Source organism: Gorilla gorilla, chromosome X, assembly GCF_029281585.2.
Source record: "Gorilla gorilla gorilla isolate KB3781 chromosome X, NHGRI_mGorGor1-v2.1_pri, whole genome shotgun sequence".
Classification (NCBI taxonomy): Eukaryota; Metazoa; Chordata; class Mammalia; order Primates; family Hominidae; genus Gorilla; species Gorilla gorilla.
This window is the reverse complement of record NC_073247.2, coordinates 25343710-25359633: the sequence shown is the minus strand read 5'-3', so window position 1 is coordinate 25359633 and position 15924 is coordinate 25343710. Positions and strand designations below refer to the sequence as shown.

Here is a 15924-nt window from a genome sequence, read left to right as displayed (position 1 = left end):
CTCTACTAAGCTCCATGAGGTCAGGGACTTTGAAAAGTCACACCCTGCTCCCTCCAACTCTGCCCAATACACAGTAAGTACATGCTAAATCTTTGTTACTGAATGATTAGCCATGTACAAGTCTATCCCCTAGTAGATCTTGAGTTCATTGAGGACCCAGAACTTCACTAATAAACTGTTTTATTTCCTTCCCTTTTGAAAAGTTAAAAAACTATAGAATGGAAAATAATGTTAACAAATATTTATGTAGCTGTAACCCAAAATTAACAAATATTAAGTTATTCGCTTCAGTTTTTTTTTTAATAAAAGGACTAGAATGTCATAAAGCTGAAGTTACCCTTGATCTTCCCATAAAAGCCTTACATTTCTTTGCTAGATTAGGCAGTTTAGAGGATTTTGTGTTGTTATCATAAGCCTATGACAAGATTGGCAAACTTTATACCTCATATTTTCCTGCCACATTCATAACTAAGTTATCCTATATAATGTAGAGTTATTGAAATAATAGCAGAAATCATTGTCTTTTTCCTGACTTTATAGGAATTATTCTAAAGTTCCCCAATTAAACATCACATTTGCTGTAGGTTTTTAGAAGATACACTTAACTTAAGTACTCCGGAATTTCCATTGTGATGTCCTCTTTAACCCACGGGTTATTTAGCAGAAGAATTACACACATTGCTGAGAAGTTGGTAATCCATGGATTATTTAGAGGTGTGTTATTCTAGTTTCCTATCATATGACATGTTTCTAAGTACCTATTATTGTGACTTCTGATGTAGTTGCTTAATAATGTATGGGCATGGTCTGTATGATATAGCTTCTTTGGAATTTTCTGGGACCCCCTTTATGACTTAGTATGTGGTGAATGTTTGCAAAAGCTCTGAAAGTACAAACATATATTCAAAAAGTATATATCCTGTACTAGCTGGGCAGGAGAGTCTATATACTCATATATGTACACACATACATATATATCTATAATCAAATTTGCTCATTGTAGTGTTAAAATCTTCTAAATCTTAAATATTTCTTGCCTGCTAGTTCTATTTCTGAAAGAGGGTTGTTAAAATCATTCAACATGTTTGTAGATTTCTTGAGTTCCCCTTATGATTCTGGGTGCTTTTTGCTTTGAGTATTTTAATGTTATATGGTTAGGTAGTTTTTTATGTTGTTAGTTCCTAGGTGTTATACCCTTTTACGGTTCCTTTTATCACAAATAGTATCCCTTTTTATATGTATTAATGTCTTTCACCCTAAGTAACATTTTACCTAAAGTACTGCTGAAACAACATTACTTTTGGTTAATATTTGTTTTGTATATCTTTTTCCATCTATTTTCAACCTTTCTACATTATTTTAGGTTAGTCTCTTTTAGACTGCATTCAGTTAAGATCTTTAAAAATCTAATCTGATATCTAATATGTAGAAATCAGTTTATATTTATAGTAACTATTGATAAAGTTGGAATTATTTCTGCTGTCTTCCTCTGTGTTTTCTGGTAACCAAGCTGCTTTTTTTCTCCTTTTCTGCTTCTTCCTGGAGAGGACTTTTCCTCCATTCCCCTTTTCATTCCTCCACTGGTGTGGAAGTCAAACATTTTATTTCTATCTTTCAATGATTACCCTTATTTTAAGTATTCACATTGAAAACAACAAAATCTGCAGTTAGTATCTCTATCCTCATTCTGAAAATTCCTTGTAATACTTTACCTCCATTTCTTCTACTCTTATTATTATTTGTTTTTTCTTACTATCCACAGTTAGATTTTTTATTTACTGATTTGCCTACCCATTTCTTTGCTTTTCATTACTTCTTGCATCCCTCTGCTTCCTTTGGTGTACTATTTACTTATTAGTGAAGTAGACGAGTAGTTTTTTTTTTTTTTTCCAGCAATGGTCAATCTTTGCATGCCTAAAAAGTTTTACCTTCACTTTTGAATAAATGTTCTAAGTGAGCAGTTATTTCCCTCAGCACTTTCAGAAAATTATTTCACTGTTTCCTGGCAATACTGTTACTGATGAGAAATCAAGTATCAGTCTGATTTTTGTTTCTTTGTGGATGTGTCATTTCTCTTTGGGTTGTTAGATTTTCTCTGTCCTTGGTGTTTTTTGGTTTCACTAAAATAAGCGTTGAGATTAATTTCTTTTTCTCTATGATGCTCAGATTTTCTTATGGTTCTTTAGTCTGAGGATTTGATATCTTTTATAAATTCTGGGTAACTGTCAATGATTATTTCTTCTAATAGCACTCTTTTTTTTTCCTTCTGGAAGTTTGATTAAATGTATATTGTGTTTCTCATGCCTTTTACTTTTCCTTACACATTTTTATCTGTTTTCTTCCTCCAATGATCTGGGTATAGAGTAAGTACTTGTAGAAAAACTTTAAAATAGTCTATGAATGTCCTATGTCAGTTGTGAATATATAGCAGTATAATGGGTAAAGAAAAGCTTCTGCAAATCATGGCCCAGCTAGTAAGTACTAGTATCTAATATCAAAAAAAATTCTACACATATATGCCAAATCTTTATAGTCACTACAAGTTCAGCTTAAACTAGTTTTGATTGAAATGTAGCAAATTTTTGTCCTCCTATTCCTTGCAAAATGGCTACAGGAAGAAAAAATCCTTTAGGAATTTCTGTGAGCACTACTCAATCTCCTAGAGATCTTATCAAACCAAAATTCTTGTTAGAGGGTAAATTTTCAGTAATGAAAAACATTCATATGATAGAGTACTACTATCAAGAGCACACAGTAGATTTGGTAAACAGACCACTCCTCTCATGCAAGCTTTCCAAATGACAATGACTAAAAACAAACTGACATCTTAGAAATGACAGTATTCTAGTAACAGACTCTTTTTTTTTTCGAGATGGAGTCTCACTCTGTTGCCCAGGCTGGAGTTCAGTGGCACGATCTCGGCTCACTGCAACCTCCGCCTCCCAGGTTCAAGCAATCCTCTGCCTCAGCCTCCCGAGTTGCTGGGATTACAGGCACCCGCCACCACGACCGGCTAATTTTTGTATTTTTAGTAGAGATGGGGTTTCACCATCTTGGCCAGGCTGGTCTTGAACTTCTGACCTTGTGATCCACCCGCCTTGGCCTCCCAAAGTGCTGGGATTCCAGGCGTGAGCCACAGCGCCCAGCACCTAGTAACAGATTCTTTAGAGCTGCACATTTCCCTAACCATTCAGAATGAGGATATATGAAGAACAGGTATAAACAACTTAAAGAGATGAGTAAAGAAAAAAAACAAGAAAAAAAAAAAAACGAAGAATATTCGCCAGGCATTGCAAAAAGTCATTACTGAAAAGAAACATTAAAAAATAAATAGGTTTACCAAATTTGGTCTCCAATGTGAAGTTACAATCTGATATTCTCCAAAGCAGTCTTGATATTTTTAGATACATAATAAGGACAAAAATTGGTAACTTTTAAAAAAATTAATTTAATTGACAAAAATTATATTTATGGTATACAACATGATGTTTATATACTGTGGAATAGCAAAATCAAGCTAACTGACATGCATTACTTCACATACTTATTTTTGTACTGAGAACACTTAAAATCTACACTCTCAGCAATTTTCAAGTATGTAATACATTGTATTTACTATAGTCTCCATGTTGTACAATGTATCTCTGGAACTTATTCCTCCTGTCTGACTGAAATTTTGTTTCCTTTGACTCATATCTCTTGAATCTCCTGCCTCAACCCTCAACCCTCCAGCCCCTGGTAACTGACGTTCTATTCACTACTTGCGTGAGTTCAATGTTAAAAATCTAAAACATTAACATTTATGTGAGATCATGTGGTATTTGTCTTTCTGGGCCTGGTTTATTTCACTTATTTCACTTAACATGTCCTCCAAGTTCACCCAAATTGCTACAAATGATAGGCTTTCCTTCTTTTTAAAAGGCTGAATAGTATTCCACTGTATATATATACCACATTTTCTTTCTTTTTTTTTTTTATTATGCTGCACCCATTCACTCGTCATTTACATTAGGTGTATCTCCTAATGCTATCCCTCTCCCCTTCCCCCACCCCATGCCAGGCCCTGGTGTGTGATGTTCCCCACCCGGTGTCCAAGTGTTCTCATTGTTCAATTCCCACCTATGAGTGAGAACATGCGGTGTTTGGTTTTTTGTCCTTGCCATAGTTTGCTCACAATGATGGTTTCCAGCTTCATCCATGTCCCTACAAAGGACATGAACTCATCATTTTTTATAGTTGTATATATACCACATTTTCTTTATCCATTCATCTGATAACCTCTTAAGATCTTTTCCTCTTATTCTGATGATGACAACTTTAAAAAGGTTGATCTTGAGAATGTTAATGATGGAGTAGAATTTAAGCAAATCCAAGTGTGTCTGTTTATTTATCAATCTTTTAAAGGATTCCTCACTTGGAAATAATAATAACTCATTACCTATGAGCACTAATCTCTGATCACCTGCCACATGCTAGCCTAAAAGAGCCAGGAATTGCAGATGCAAAGATGAGTGGAGCCTGAGTGGTTCATAGTCTAGACACATAGGCAAACTCTCCAGTAGTATAGTTACATTTTAAATGTCATTTTCCTTTCAAGAAAGAGTAATCAATAAGGACAATCCCTGTTATATGTTCCCTTTACCCTACAGGAGTTTCTTCCATTTACTGCTTATCTTCCTGTCCTTGAAATTCTCCTTTTTTTGTTATCTACAGTAATAAAGTTTCCTGGTTCTCCTACTTCTCTAACCACTTTGTCTCCTTCAGCCTAACAAAATGAAGGCATTCCTCAAAGCTAATTGCTTAATTAAAAAAAAAAAGGACAAAATAAAGCTATTTTCAAGACCAAGAAAGTTTACTACCAACAGATCCCACCAGGAGAAATCTAAAGTTTATACTTTAGATGAAAAAATAATGACCCAGGATACAAGATCTGAAACTCAGGAAGAAAGGGTAAATCAAAATAGTAGTAAATATATGGTAGGTAAACAAACACTGATATATAAAACAACAATAAAAAATTGGGGGAGTGGTGAATTTGGGGAATTAGGTTGTGCTAAACAATGAACATATCTTATAGGGAATAGAAAAGAGGTAACACTCACTCTGAAGCTTAGATAATCTTGATGTCAATATTGCACAAGAAAAACACTAGAAAGGAAAATTATAGGCCAATTCAAGAATACAAATGTAAAATTCTTAAACTATTAGTAAACAGAATTTAGCAATTTATTTTAAAAACCTAACCAATGTAATCTACCATATTAACACAGTAAAGGAGAAAAACCCAATCAAAATGTCATCAAATACAATAAATGTGTGCAACAGATGAAGAAACTGCATTTGGTAAAACTCAATCATCAATCATGATAGGAACTAAACAAAACAAACAAAAAACCCAAACTAGCAAACCAAAAGTGGAAGAAAATGTCTTCACTTTGATAAAGCGTACATACAAAGATCATACTTAATGGTGACATGTTCAGAGCTATCTTTCTATCATCAGGAATAAGATAAGTAGGCTATTATCACTGGTTCTATTCAACAGTGTTCTAAAAGTTCCAGCCAATGTAGTAAAGGAAAAGTATTGAAAGATTTAAGAATTGGAAAGTTAGAAAGAAAACAATCAATATTTCAAGGTGGTTATTATGTACATAAAAAAATCCCAGGTAAATTATCAGAATTTATAAGAGTAAATTCAATATTAATGGAAAAAAGTCATATATATTTCCCATAAACCAGCAACCATCATTTAGAAAATATATATTAAGACATACCATTTAAATAACAACAAGAAAAATAAAACACATACAGTATTTGGGAAGAAATATAACAAAAGACTGTGTTAACCACTATAAGGAAAATGATAAATCTTTCAACAAGGAAGACTTTAGCAGATACAAATATATACCAGGTTCTTGGATAAAAAGACTCAACCATGATAATGTCAACTTCCATGAAATTATATTCTGATTTAACATAATACCACTGAAATCCCAACAAAAGTGGTTTTTGTTTTGTTCTGCAGAAACATGATAAGCTGATTCTGAAGTTTACATGGAAGAAATAAGGGCCAAGAAGAGTTGGAAGGAGTAATTTTCACAGAAGCAGAAACCAAAGGTCCCATAAAGGTATGAAAAAAAAAAAGCTCAATCTCACTGGTATTCAAAGGCATTAAAACCACAATGAGATCTCCCAACATGCCCATCAGATGGGCAATTTTTTTTTTTAAGTTACAGTGCCTATTTTTAGGATGTAGAAAAACAAGGATGCCCAAATACTGCTGGTTAAAATGAAAACTGGTACAATCACTTTGGGAAACAGTTCAGCATTACCTACTGAAGTTGAACGTGAAACAATGTGCCTATTCTACCACCTACTCATTTTACTGGTGGAAACAAACCCTAGAGCAGCAGTTCTCAAACGTTTTGGTCTCAGGACACCTTTTACACTCTTAAAAATAATTGCGGACCCCCCAAAAGTTTCTTTGTTGATATGGATTATATTTATTGCTAGTTACTGTATTAGGTATGAAAATTGAGAAAAAGAATTAGACATGAAGAACATAAAGCACACAGTCTATCAGCCATCAGAACAATGTCATCATCACATGCCACCCAGCCTCTGGAAAATGCCACCATATGCTTGTGAGAGGATGAAGGTGAAAAAGGAAAATGGTAGTTTAGTATTATGAAAATAGTTTTAACCTCTCAAACTCCTTGCAACGTCTCAAGGAACCCCAGTTCTTGAACTAACTTTGAGAACCACTGCCCAAGACAAATTCTTGCACGTGTGCACCAGACATGTATAAGGACGTTCATAGCTATACTGTACATGATACAAAAACCTAGAAACAACCCCAAACCCATTAATTGGTATATTTATTCTATGAACTACTACACAGCCATAAAAAGGAATAAACTAGTCATATCTGAGAATATAACTGAATTTTGAGCAACAGAAGCAAATCATGAAAAAATATATTCAGCTTTAATATAAAGTTCAAAAAGAGGCAAAACCTAATGAAGTATTGGTGAGGAATATGTCATAGTTTGTAAATTTAATGAGAAGTTAAGAGAATGAGTAACACCAAATGCAGAAAACTGTTCCCTGAATAGCAGGCATGGGTATATACAGGAGGCTTCTAAGGTACTGGGAGGCTCTAGTTCTTTGGCTGAGTAGTGAGCACATGAGTGTTTATTTTATTCACGTTTTATACATTTTGTACATAAACAGAATTCCAAAACTCAAAATTAAAAAATAGTAAACCGTTGGCACACCAACATGGCGCATGTATACATATGTAACAAACCTGCACGTTGTGCACATGTACCCTAGAACTTAAAGTATAATAAAAAAAGAAGAAAAAAAAATAGTAAACCAAAACAAAACAAAAATTAAAAGACTAGAAAGTCACTTTTAATGGCAAAACCCACAATTACTTTCGCACCAGCCTATTAACTTAATAGCCATAGAAGAAACCACAAAGGAATGGGTAATTTTGAATATATTCAAAAACTGAAAAAAAGTAAAAGTGACATAAACAAGAAAAGCCCAGACCAATATTAAAAGTCATACTAATAAAAAAATGTTTAAACTACAAATGGATGTAAATGCATGAAAATAATTTACCCTTATTAGCAATCAAAAGCAAACTAAAACAACCATCAGTTAAGAAATAACAACGCTAAATATGAGTAAGGGTGTGGTAAGACTAACACTCTCCTACAAGCCGGCAGGAATGAATATTGGTGCAACTTCCATGGAGGAAGTTTAGCACATATGAGCAAAGGCCTGAAAAATATAAACACTCTTAAAACCAATAATTCAATTTCTGAACATGAATCTTAAGGAAATAATCTCAACTACTGCACAAAAAACTGTATTAAATGAAACTGGAAAGAATCTGAATGTCCACAAAGGGACTATCTAAGACAAAAGATAAGAAAACTATCTTTTATTTATAGAACCAAACATTAAATGGCAATATACAATGTTGCTTACTTCATAAATACGGAGAAATAAAATCATGTCAATAAAAATGTATTTTATAACACACAAAATTATATACAGAATTTTTTTTTTTTTTTGAGATGGAGTCTCGCTCTGTTGCCCAGGCTGGAGTGCAGTGGTGTGATCTCTGCTCACTGCAAGCTCCACCTCCTGGGTTCACGCCATTCTCCTGCCTCAGCCTCCCGAGTAGCTGGGACTACAGGCACCCACCACCACACCCAGCTAATTTTTTTTTTTTTGTATTTTTAGCAGAGACGGGGTTTCACCGTGTTCGCCAGGATGGTCTTGATCTCCTGACCTCATAATCCACCCGCCTCGGCCTCCCAAAGTGCTGGGATTACAGGCGTGAGCCACCGCGCCCAACCCAGAATAGTCTTCTAACTTTGTTTTCTTAAGTGTATAGAAAAAAGACTGTAGGCCGGGCGTGGTGGCTCACGCCTGTAATCCCAGCACTTTGGGAGGCCGAGGCAGGCGATCACCTGAGGTCAGGAGTTCGAAACTAGCCTGACCAAAATGGAGAAACCGCATCTCTACTAAAAATACAAAATTAGCTGGGCATAGTGGCACATGCCTGTAATCCCAGCTACTCAGGAGGCTGAGGTAGGACAATCGCTTGAACCCGGGAGGCAGAGGTTGCGGTGAGCCAAGATCACGCCATTGCACTCCAGCCTGGGCAACAAGAGCGAAACTCCGTCTCGAAAAAAAAGAAAAAAGACTGTAAACAATGTATCCACTGTTATGACACCTATCTCTGAATGGTAAGTTTATGGGGGTTTCTTCAGATATTTTTGGTATGACCCAAATTAATTTAAATGAATTCATATACTTGTAAAGCCAGACAACAAACCTAATTACAAAACACACAAACCTCTCAATGGCTCTCCATATTAACTAAAGTACAAACACATGACTCTGGTGCCCAAGGCTCTCTACACTATATTCCCACTGTATTTAGCCATGTGTGCTTACCCTCCTTAAGGTTATCAAAGTAGACTTCCTATGGCTTCCGAACATGCCCCATACCTTTTGACCTCAGTGCCTCAGTTCAGACTATTCAATCTGCCTGGATCACCTTCTCTACCTGGCTGAGTTCTACCATCTTCCAAAGTTCATGAGAAACACCACCTTTTTAATGAATTTTTTTCTAACTCTGTGCTAAACTAGTCACCCCAGCCAGATGTTATTTCTCTCTTTGACTTTTACAGAAAATATTTCAGCACCATTACCCTTAATACAATTTGCCTTAATTTTAATAGCTATCTCTGTTTTAATGCCTCTACTAGGTTGTAGTAGTTTGAGAAGGGGCTCTACCCTTCCTCCGCTCTTTCTCTAATACTGATACACTGCTTCCCAGAATTAGGCATATAATGAGTGCTCAAGGAACTTAATAAATTATTGTCACAAGAGATTAGTCTCTTTCCTTGGGCATGAGAAAGAGGAAGAAAGAATGGGAAACGTTTCTCATTTGAGATTCAGCATGGAATTTCTCAGAAACAATAAGGAAAAAAATACCATAATTAGGGGCTAATATTTCATTCTTTTTGCCAGCTAAAAATCTATACATAATGGTAACTTAGTTTCTATGGACACAAAAATGTGCTTGGGATTCCTAAGAACCTAACTCCAAAAGCATTTCTGGAATACAGTTTGTGCTTGAAGTGACACACTTGCAGAAAATAAATATTTTCCTTTAGGAAAAACATCAACTTTGCTTAAGTCTGCCTTAAGCCTCTTCTGAAACAAAATATTGTTAATGACAATAGAAAGGGTGAAAGAAAAAGAAGGAAAGTGGATATTCTAAACACCTGAGTTAATTTCTAAAAGCAAATTCTAAGGGGAAAACACAGGCAAATTAAACAAACAAAACACCCCTTTTATTATCACTTTCCAATTCTACCTTTATCTGTTGTCATATTCCAGGAAACAACTGAAACCTTAAGGTAAGAAGGTCTTCAAAGGCTTCTATTTTCTTTTTCCATGCAAATCTTTAAAATTGGACCAATCTTCTTATGTATATATTTAAGTATTGCTATATTCATTCAGTCAGTACATATTGAGAACTGTGCTGGGCATACAAAGGTGAGTAAGACACACAAGGCCTCTGCTCTCAATGTCTATAGGCTGCTACAGAACCCATGTACATTCTACTGGAGGAAATGAAAAACACACAAACCAATGAACAAGATAATTACAGATTACGATAAGGGCTGTAAAGCAGAGAAAATAAACAAGACGGAGACATTTAATAATCAGTGAAGGCCTCTCGGATACATTTAAACACTGAAGAGAAAAAAGGACCAAGCCATGCGCAATACCTGGGTAAAATCTTCCCAGGCAAAGAGAAGTGGAAAAGTCCGAAATTGAAACAGCCCCATTCTGTTTGAGGAACACAAGGCAGTGTGGCTAGTCGTGGTTTTTCAACTGGGGGTCACATTTTAAATTGTGATGTTAAGTTTGTGGGTAATTGCATTTTTTAAAAGGAAGTCAAATAGAAAAAAATACATCGAGAGTCACATGTTTTCAGAAGTATTCTTTAATGAAATTTTGCTTCAGTTATGTGAGTGTGCACGTTTGTCCTGGGTTGCAACATATAACACATATCTTAACTTTGAACGGTGGTCAAATCTGCACTAAGCAAGCAGAGTAGTAACAGATGAGGATGGCGGGTGGGGGCTGGCAAGAGCCAGATCACACATGGCCTTGAATTACAGGCCACCATAAAGAATTGGGATTTTATTCTAAACGCAGATGGAAAGGCACTGAAGGGTTTCAAGCTGGAGAGTGACATGATCTAACTTGACATCATGGTATTGCCAAAAGATTACTGTAGTGAAAATCAGAAGACATGAGCACTAGTCCTGGCCTCGCCAATAACATCAGGGATTTTGAGCAAATCTCTTAATCTCTCTAGACCTCACTTTCTTCATTTTAAAAATGAGGAGGTTGCCCCAAGATGACCTTTAAGATCTTGTTTATTGCCTAATTTCTGCCTGTATTCTGCTTCCTCCCTTGGGCATAAATAAATGACTATTGGGGTGTTACTAGCTCATTAGGTCGAATTCTGAGTTACTTCTTAAAATATTATAAACCATGTATTAACAGCTATAATAGTTACATTTCTATAGAAAGCAATTGAAGAAGGATCTCTTTATTGGAACCAGCTATATTATTAGAAATGGGAAGTCTGGGTGAAAAGTGAATCAAGTGCTTTTGCAACTCTCTGGAACAAAGTTTGGGGTGTGAAGAAAATTGGCAAGGAGGTATGAAAAGATTTACTGACAAGTATTTGAAACCGATTTCCATATTTGTTCTATGTCATCAACTGATGTATAATCTAGGATGGTTTAAAGTTGCAGGGAACCTCTGCTGAGTACTAGTCAAGATGTAGAAGCTTAACTCCTTTCACAGTAACCAAAATGACAACTGAGGCAAAATATTCACTGAGAGTCTACTATATTTTAAGACATGCTAGATGGTTTGATATATTTTTTTTAAAAAATTTAATCCTACTAACTTTATTATTTGCACTTCACAGATATGAAAACGGGCTCAGAATAGACAAGTAAGCTATTTAGTGGCAGGGTTAGGATTACAATCAATCTTAAGGTAGGCAACATATAAATCCTTATTTAATTCCATATTTACAATAAGTTATTCCGTATGTTTTACAAAATTACTGTACAAGTATTAAATATTCAGTTAAGTACCTGACAACTCAAGTATCTGTGACATGTGGACACAGAATGTTCAACCAATAAATCAATTCTGGACTCATAGCTACTTTGCAAGATACAGTTTGGGATAAGAACTTGTTCCAGCATTGGAGGGCCTATTTTGTGGGTAGCATGCTGGGTTGTATGAAAGCCAAATCAAACAAAATATCCAAGGAATTTGTATACCCAATTAAGTACACATCAATAGTATTATGGCAGTTTCCAGGTACATTTTCGCTAGTGTTGCTGGTGAAAGGCCAGCAGTGGAACCGTGGACTGGACAATGTCACCCGTGTTGTGGGCCTAACAAGTATCCTGCAAGTTCCATAAACACGAGGGCATGCTAAAAACTTAACCGATTTCCAACTTACATTAACCCTTTAAAGGGAGCATGGGACACACCACTTGACCATTTGAAGCAGTGCACACGGCTTGTCATTGAGAGGAAAACCTTTGAGACGTGCCCAGCATCATTCCTGTGAGGGTCGAAAGGGTCCCTAACACCTCCCACAAATACACTCACAAACACTCCAGCAAAGTTGGGGATGCTCACTGCACACCTTTCTTAATACCTGGAACAGAGTACCCACCTGTCACATACTCAGCTTCGAACCTCCTCCGGGTCTCAGAGATGAGCTTGGCTTTATTCTGGGCGTGATTCTGGATGGGAGACACGATGGGACCTTAGATACTACTTGCATCAACCCGCTTACCCTCAACCCAGCCCACCTGCACACGGGCGCTCGGTCCCCGGGCCTCAGAGGCGGCTTCCGGGTCCGGGCGGCCAGCGGCGGTGCAATAGGCTCCTCACCTCTGCCATGATCACGGTCGTGGATGTGATTGCGGTTGTCGCCGTCGCCCGTTCTACCGTCGCCGACCGAGTATCTCATCACCCGGCAGTCCCGCCCAGAGGTAGACAGAGAAGGGTGGGAGGGGGAGGCGGTCGCGTGACACCGGAAGGCGGACAGAAGCGCCGCCGCACTGCCCAATCCAATGCGGACGCCTGGGTCTGGAGGCGGGACCAGGCCCTCAGCCTAGGTCCCATTCGATTCTCGTCTGGCCTCGCCCCGCGACATCCCCCGCACTGCGGTCCCGCCCCCGCCAGCCGCGAGATCGCCGGCGCTTCCCCCGCGGAGCTCCGCCCTAGAGAGCTCGCGGGCTCTCTGCTTTCACAACACTCCCCAGGGCCCCGCCTCCTCAGCCTCCCTTGGCAACCTCTCCTGGCTGGCTTCTAGGCTCCGCCTCCTCTGCGTTCGACGCAGCCTCCGCCCGGCCTCCCAGGATGCAGCGCGCTGGCGGGAGGTTTGGAGCAGATGGATACTGTATCCGCGTAGGGCCTCCGGTATGTTGCCGCTGCGTTGAGGTAGGATGGGGCTGGCGAGTCTTCCCTTCCCAGGACTTCGCAGAGAGGGCGATGGGGCTGGATTTCCTCCACTTGTCCCCGCATTGCGGGAGAGAGGGAAGGGAGCGGGCATCCCGAGACCTGGGTCTGTCATTCCTTGCAATGATAATTGGATTTTAAGTGCTACATTCGCTTGAAGTTTTTTTCATCCCTTCAGTATCCTTCCAACTTGGAGTGTGAGATGCTTAATGAGCAAAATATCTCTGAAATCTTTAATCTCAAATAATTATATAAAGTTAAATGATAAAAGCGTGTTTCGGCTTATTAAGGTAGTTGTGTTCAGCCGGGGGGGTGGGGTGTGTGTGTGGGGGGGCGGTTTTACCACCCAGGGGACCTTTGGCAACCTCTGGAGACATTTTTAGTGACCACTGCTGGGGGCCGGGGGCAAAAGAGATGGCTACTAGTGGATAGAGACCAGGGACGCTGCCAAACATCCTCCAGTGTACATGAAAATTCACAACAGTTATCCAGCGCAAAATGTCAATAGTGTCAAGGTTGAGAAAGATTTAGATTTAAAGGGACTGGAACAAATTTTATTCGTCAGTTAAAAACAATTGAAAGAAAATAGTTGCGCATACAATATTGCCTTTTTTAAAGTTGAAAGATACTGAAAACTACAAACAAGTTGTAAGAATAGTCCCCCATATTTCCATCAACCGTAGTCATCCATGACAGAATGGCATGTTAGCATCTTTTGTCCTAGACTTTTAAATATATTTACATTTTTTTATGGGAAAAAATGAACACATTGTTTAAACGTTGTTTGACTACATCCTTAAAAGATATTTCAGATATAACTAAAGTCTCCTTCTACCTCTACTCACCTATCCTGGACACTTCCTTGTCCAGAATCAACAGCATTCAGAATTTGGCATGAAATGTTTACAGTTTTACATTTTTTATTTTGGATCATACTGCCTGGGTTTGAATCCTGGCTCTGTCACTTCTTATCTGCAAGCCTTTGAGAAGATCCTGAAACTCCATGCCTCAGTTTCTCCATCTATAAAATGGGATAGTAACAGTGCCTATGTCATAAGGATGTTTTGAGGAAGAAACGAGTTAATCCAAAGTGCTTAGAGCAGTACCTGGCACTGTTTCTTCAGGAAAAAAAAAAAAATAGTACATAGCACTATTTCTTGAGAAAGCACTCAGGGACTGTAGTCATTGTAGGTAAATAGAACATATATAATGCTGTTTTATTTGTTTTACATAAATAATATACTGCAGTGTACATTTGTCTGCAACTTAATTTTTAATTCATTTTATTTTTGAAATTTAACCATGATTATATATATATATATATACACACACACATATATATAGATAGATAGATCTAATTCATTCCTTTTAACTCTTGTTTGATAGTCCATCTATACTCATTCCCCTATTGGTGTTCATTGAGGTTTTTACTTTTTTTATATTGCAAATATCAGCACAGTGAGCTTCTAGAGCAATGTATTCATTCATATGTGGGATTATGTCTCTGGGTTTATATCTACAAATGAAACTACTGGGTATATGCATTTCAGTTGACTGCCAAATTACCTTCAGAGTCATCTCTCCCTTTTATTTAAGTACTCATAATTTTCTTCTAATTGTTAGCTCTTTTTCCAGTCTGATCTCACTCACATCTTTAACACTGTCACCAGGATCTTCATAACTCAAAAGTACAGTCCTGTGATTTCTGTTTTTGAAGTCTTTCAGTGGGTTATCATTACTTATATGAGAAATTTATAAGTCCTTAATACGACATAAAAATCTTCTTTAGCGTAATCTTCCCAAATTCTCTAGTTTAGTTGATCACGATTCTCCCACATTTACTCACATTTCAGGCATATTAGATAATGTTGAAAAAGGTGAGATCAATTTTGTATAGGACCCAATAAATAACTTATGTAGGGAGAAAAAAACTTTTAACAGTGGCCCTATTTTGTAGGAAAGTTAATTTACTTTGGTTAACAATGTCATATGTCTTGGAAAAACAACATCTATCATTATTATCTTCATAAAATTATGTTCAGTATTATTAGGTGCCATTTTAGTTGAGTGTCTTAATTCTACTTTTTTCCCAAGGATACTTTCTCTTGGTCACAGTTAATATGGTTTCTTAGACTTTTTGGACGTCATCTGCTCTTCTAGGATAATCTGGAACCACACTGATAGTTTATTTAAAGAATTGTCACATTTATAGGGCCAAAATGATTTATGAGCATTTAAAAAGAATGAACAACATATTTATTAAGAGGGGGGCAGTAAAGAGTAGATGAGGATGATAATTTTATTGCCAGCCTACTATTTTTATGTTAGCATATGCTTGTATATATTATCATTTTTCTAGTATACACACACATCTGTTTTAATTTTATGTATAAAATAGATACAGTCAACTTTGATGTATGGTAATATAGAACAGGAAAAGCTCAAATTAATTATGTAGTATTTTATAAAAAATCTACTTTCTGGTCTCCACGCCCCGCCCCGCCACCCTGCCCCGCACCGCCACCCCTAGTTACTTCTGTATCTTCTGCAGCCACTGTTATAATGTTAATAAGTAAAAAGTGAAATACCCCATAGGCTAGAATAGTAAACCTGGGGCCCTGATAAGCAGAGTTTAAAATAGTGAGGGGTTGCTTATAATTGGACTAAGAACCTGTAAATTGAACCTTAGTTTGATTTGTTTCCAGATATGTTTCTATTTTTTTTTAAATGCCAGTTATTTCATGGCCTGCAGGTTTTATAAACATATACCAAGAACTTTAAAAATAGATGTTGCAGCAGCAATACTTAATATCTACTGTC

The 15924-nt window shown here is 37.1% G+C and overlaps 2 protein-coding genes across 3 annotated transcripts in view; one reads left to right on the top strand and one right to left on the bottom strand.

Moving 5' to 3' along the window:
* The window catches only part of MOSPD2 (motile sperm domain containing 2), a 48946-nt gene extending 35973 nt beyond the window's left edge, over positions 1-12973 (bottom strand). The window contains exons 1-2 of one of the 2 annotated variants that reach the window (XM_004063831.4): positions 12535-12973; positions 12314-12383 (exon numbers count right to left, since the gene is read on the bottom strand). In XM_004063831.4, coding sequence (XP_004063879.1) covers positions 12314-12383; positions 12535-12543 — 79 coding nt within the window. In that variant the 5' untranslated portion in view covers positions 12544-12973. The remainder of the gene's footprint in view (positions 1-12313; positions 12384-12534) is intronic. The other variant, XM_055377055.2, reaches the window with a different exon arrangement.
* A 32-nt stretch (positions 12974-13005) lies between these two features.
* FANCB (FA complementation group B) overlaps positions 13006-15924 on the top strand; it is a 197886-nt gene continuing 194967 nt past the window's right edge. The window contains exon 1 of the mRNA XM_063703003.1: positions 13006-13086. The gene's annotated coding sequence lies outside the window, so the exon portion shown is untranslated. The remainder of the gene's footprint in view (positions 13087-15924) is intronic.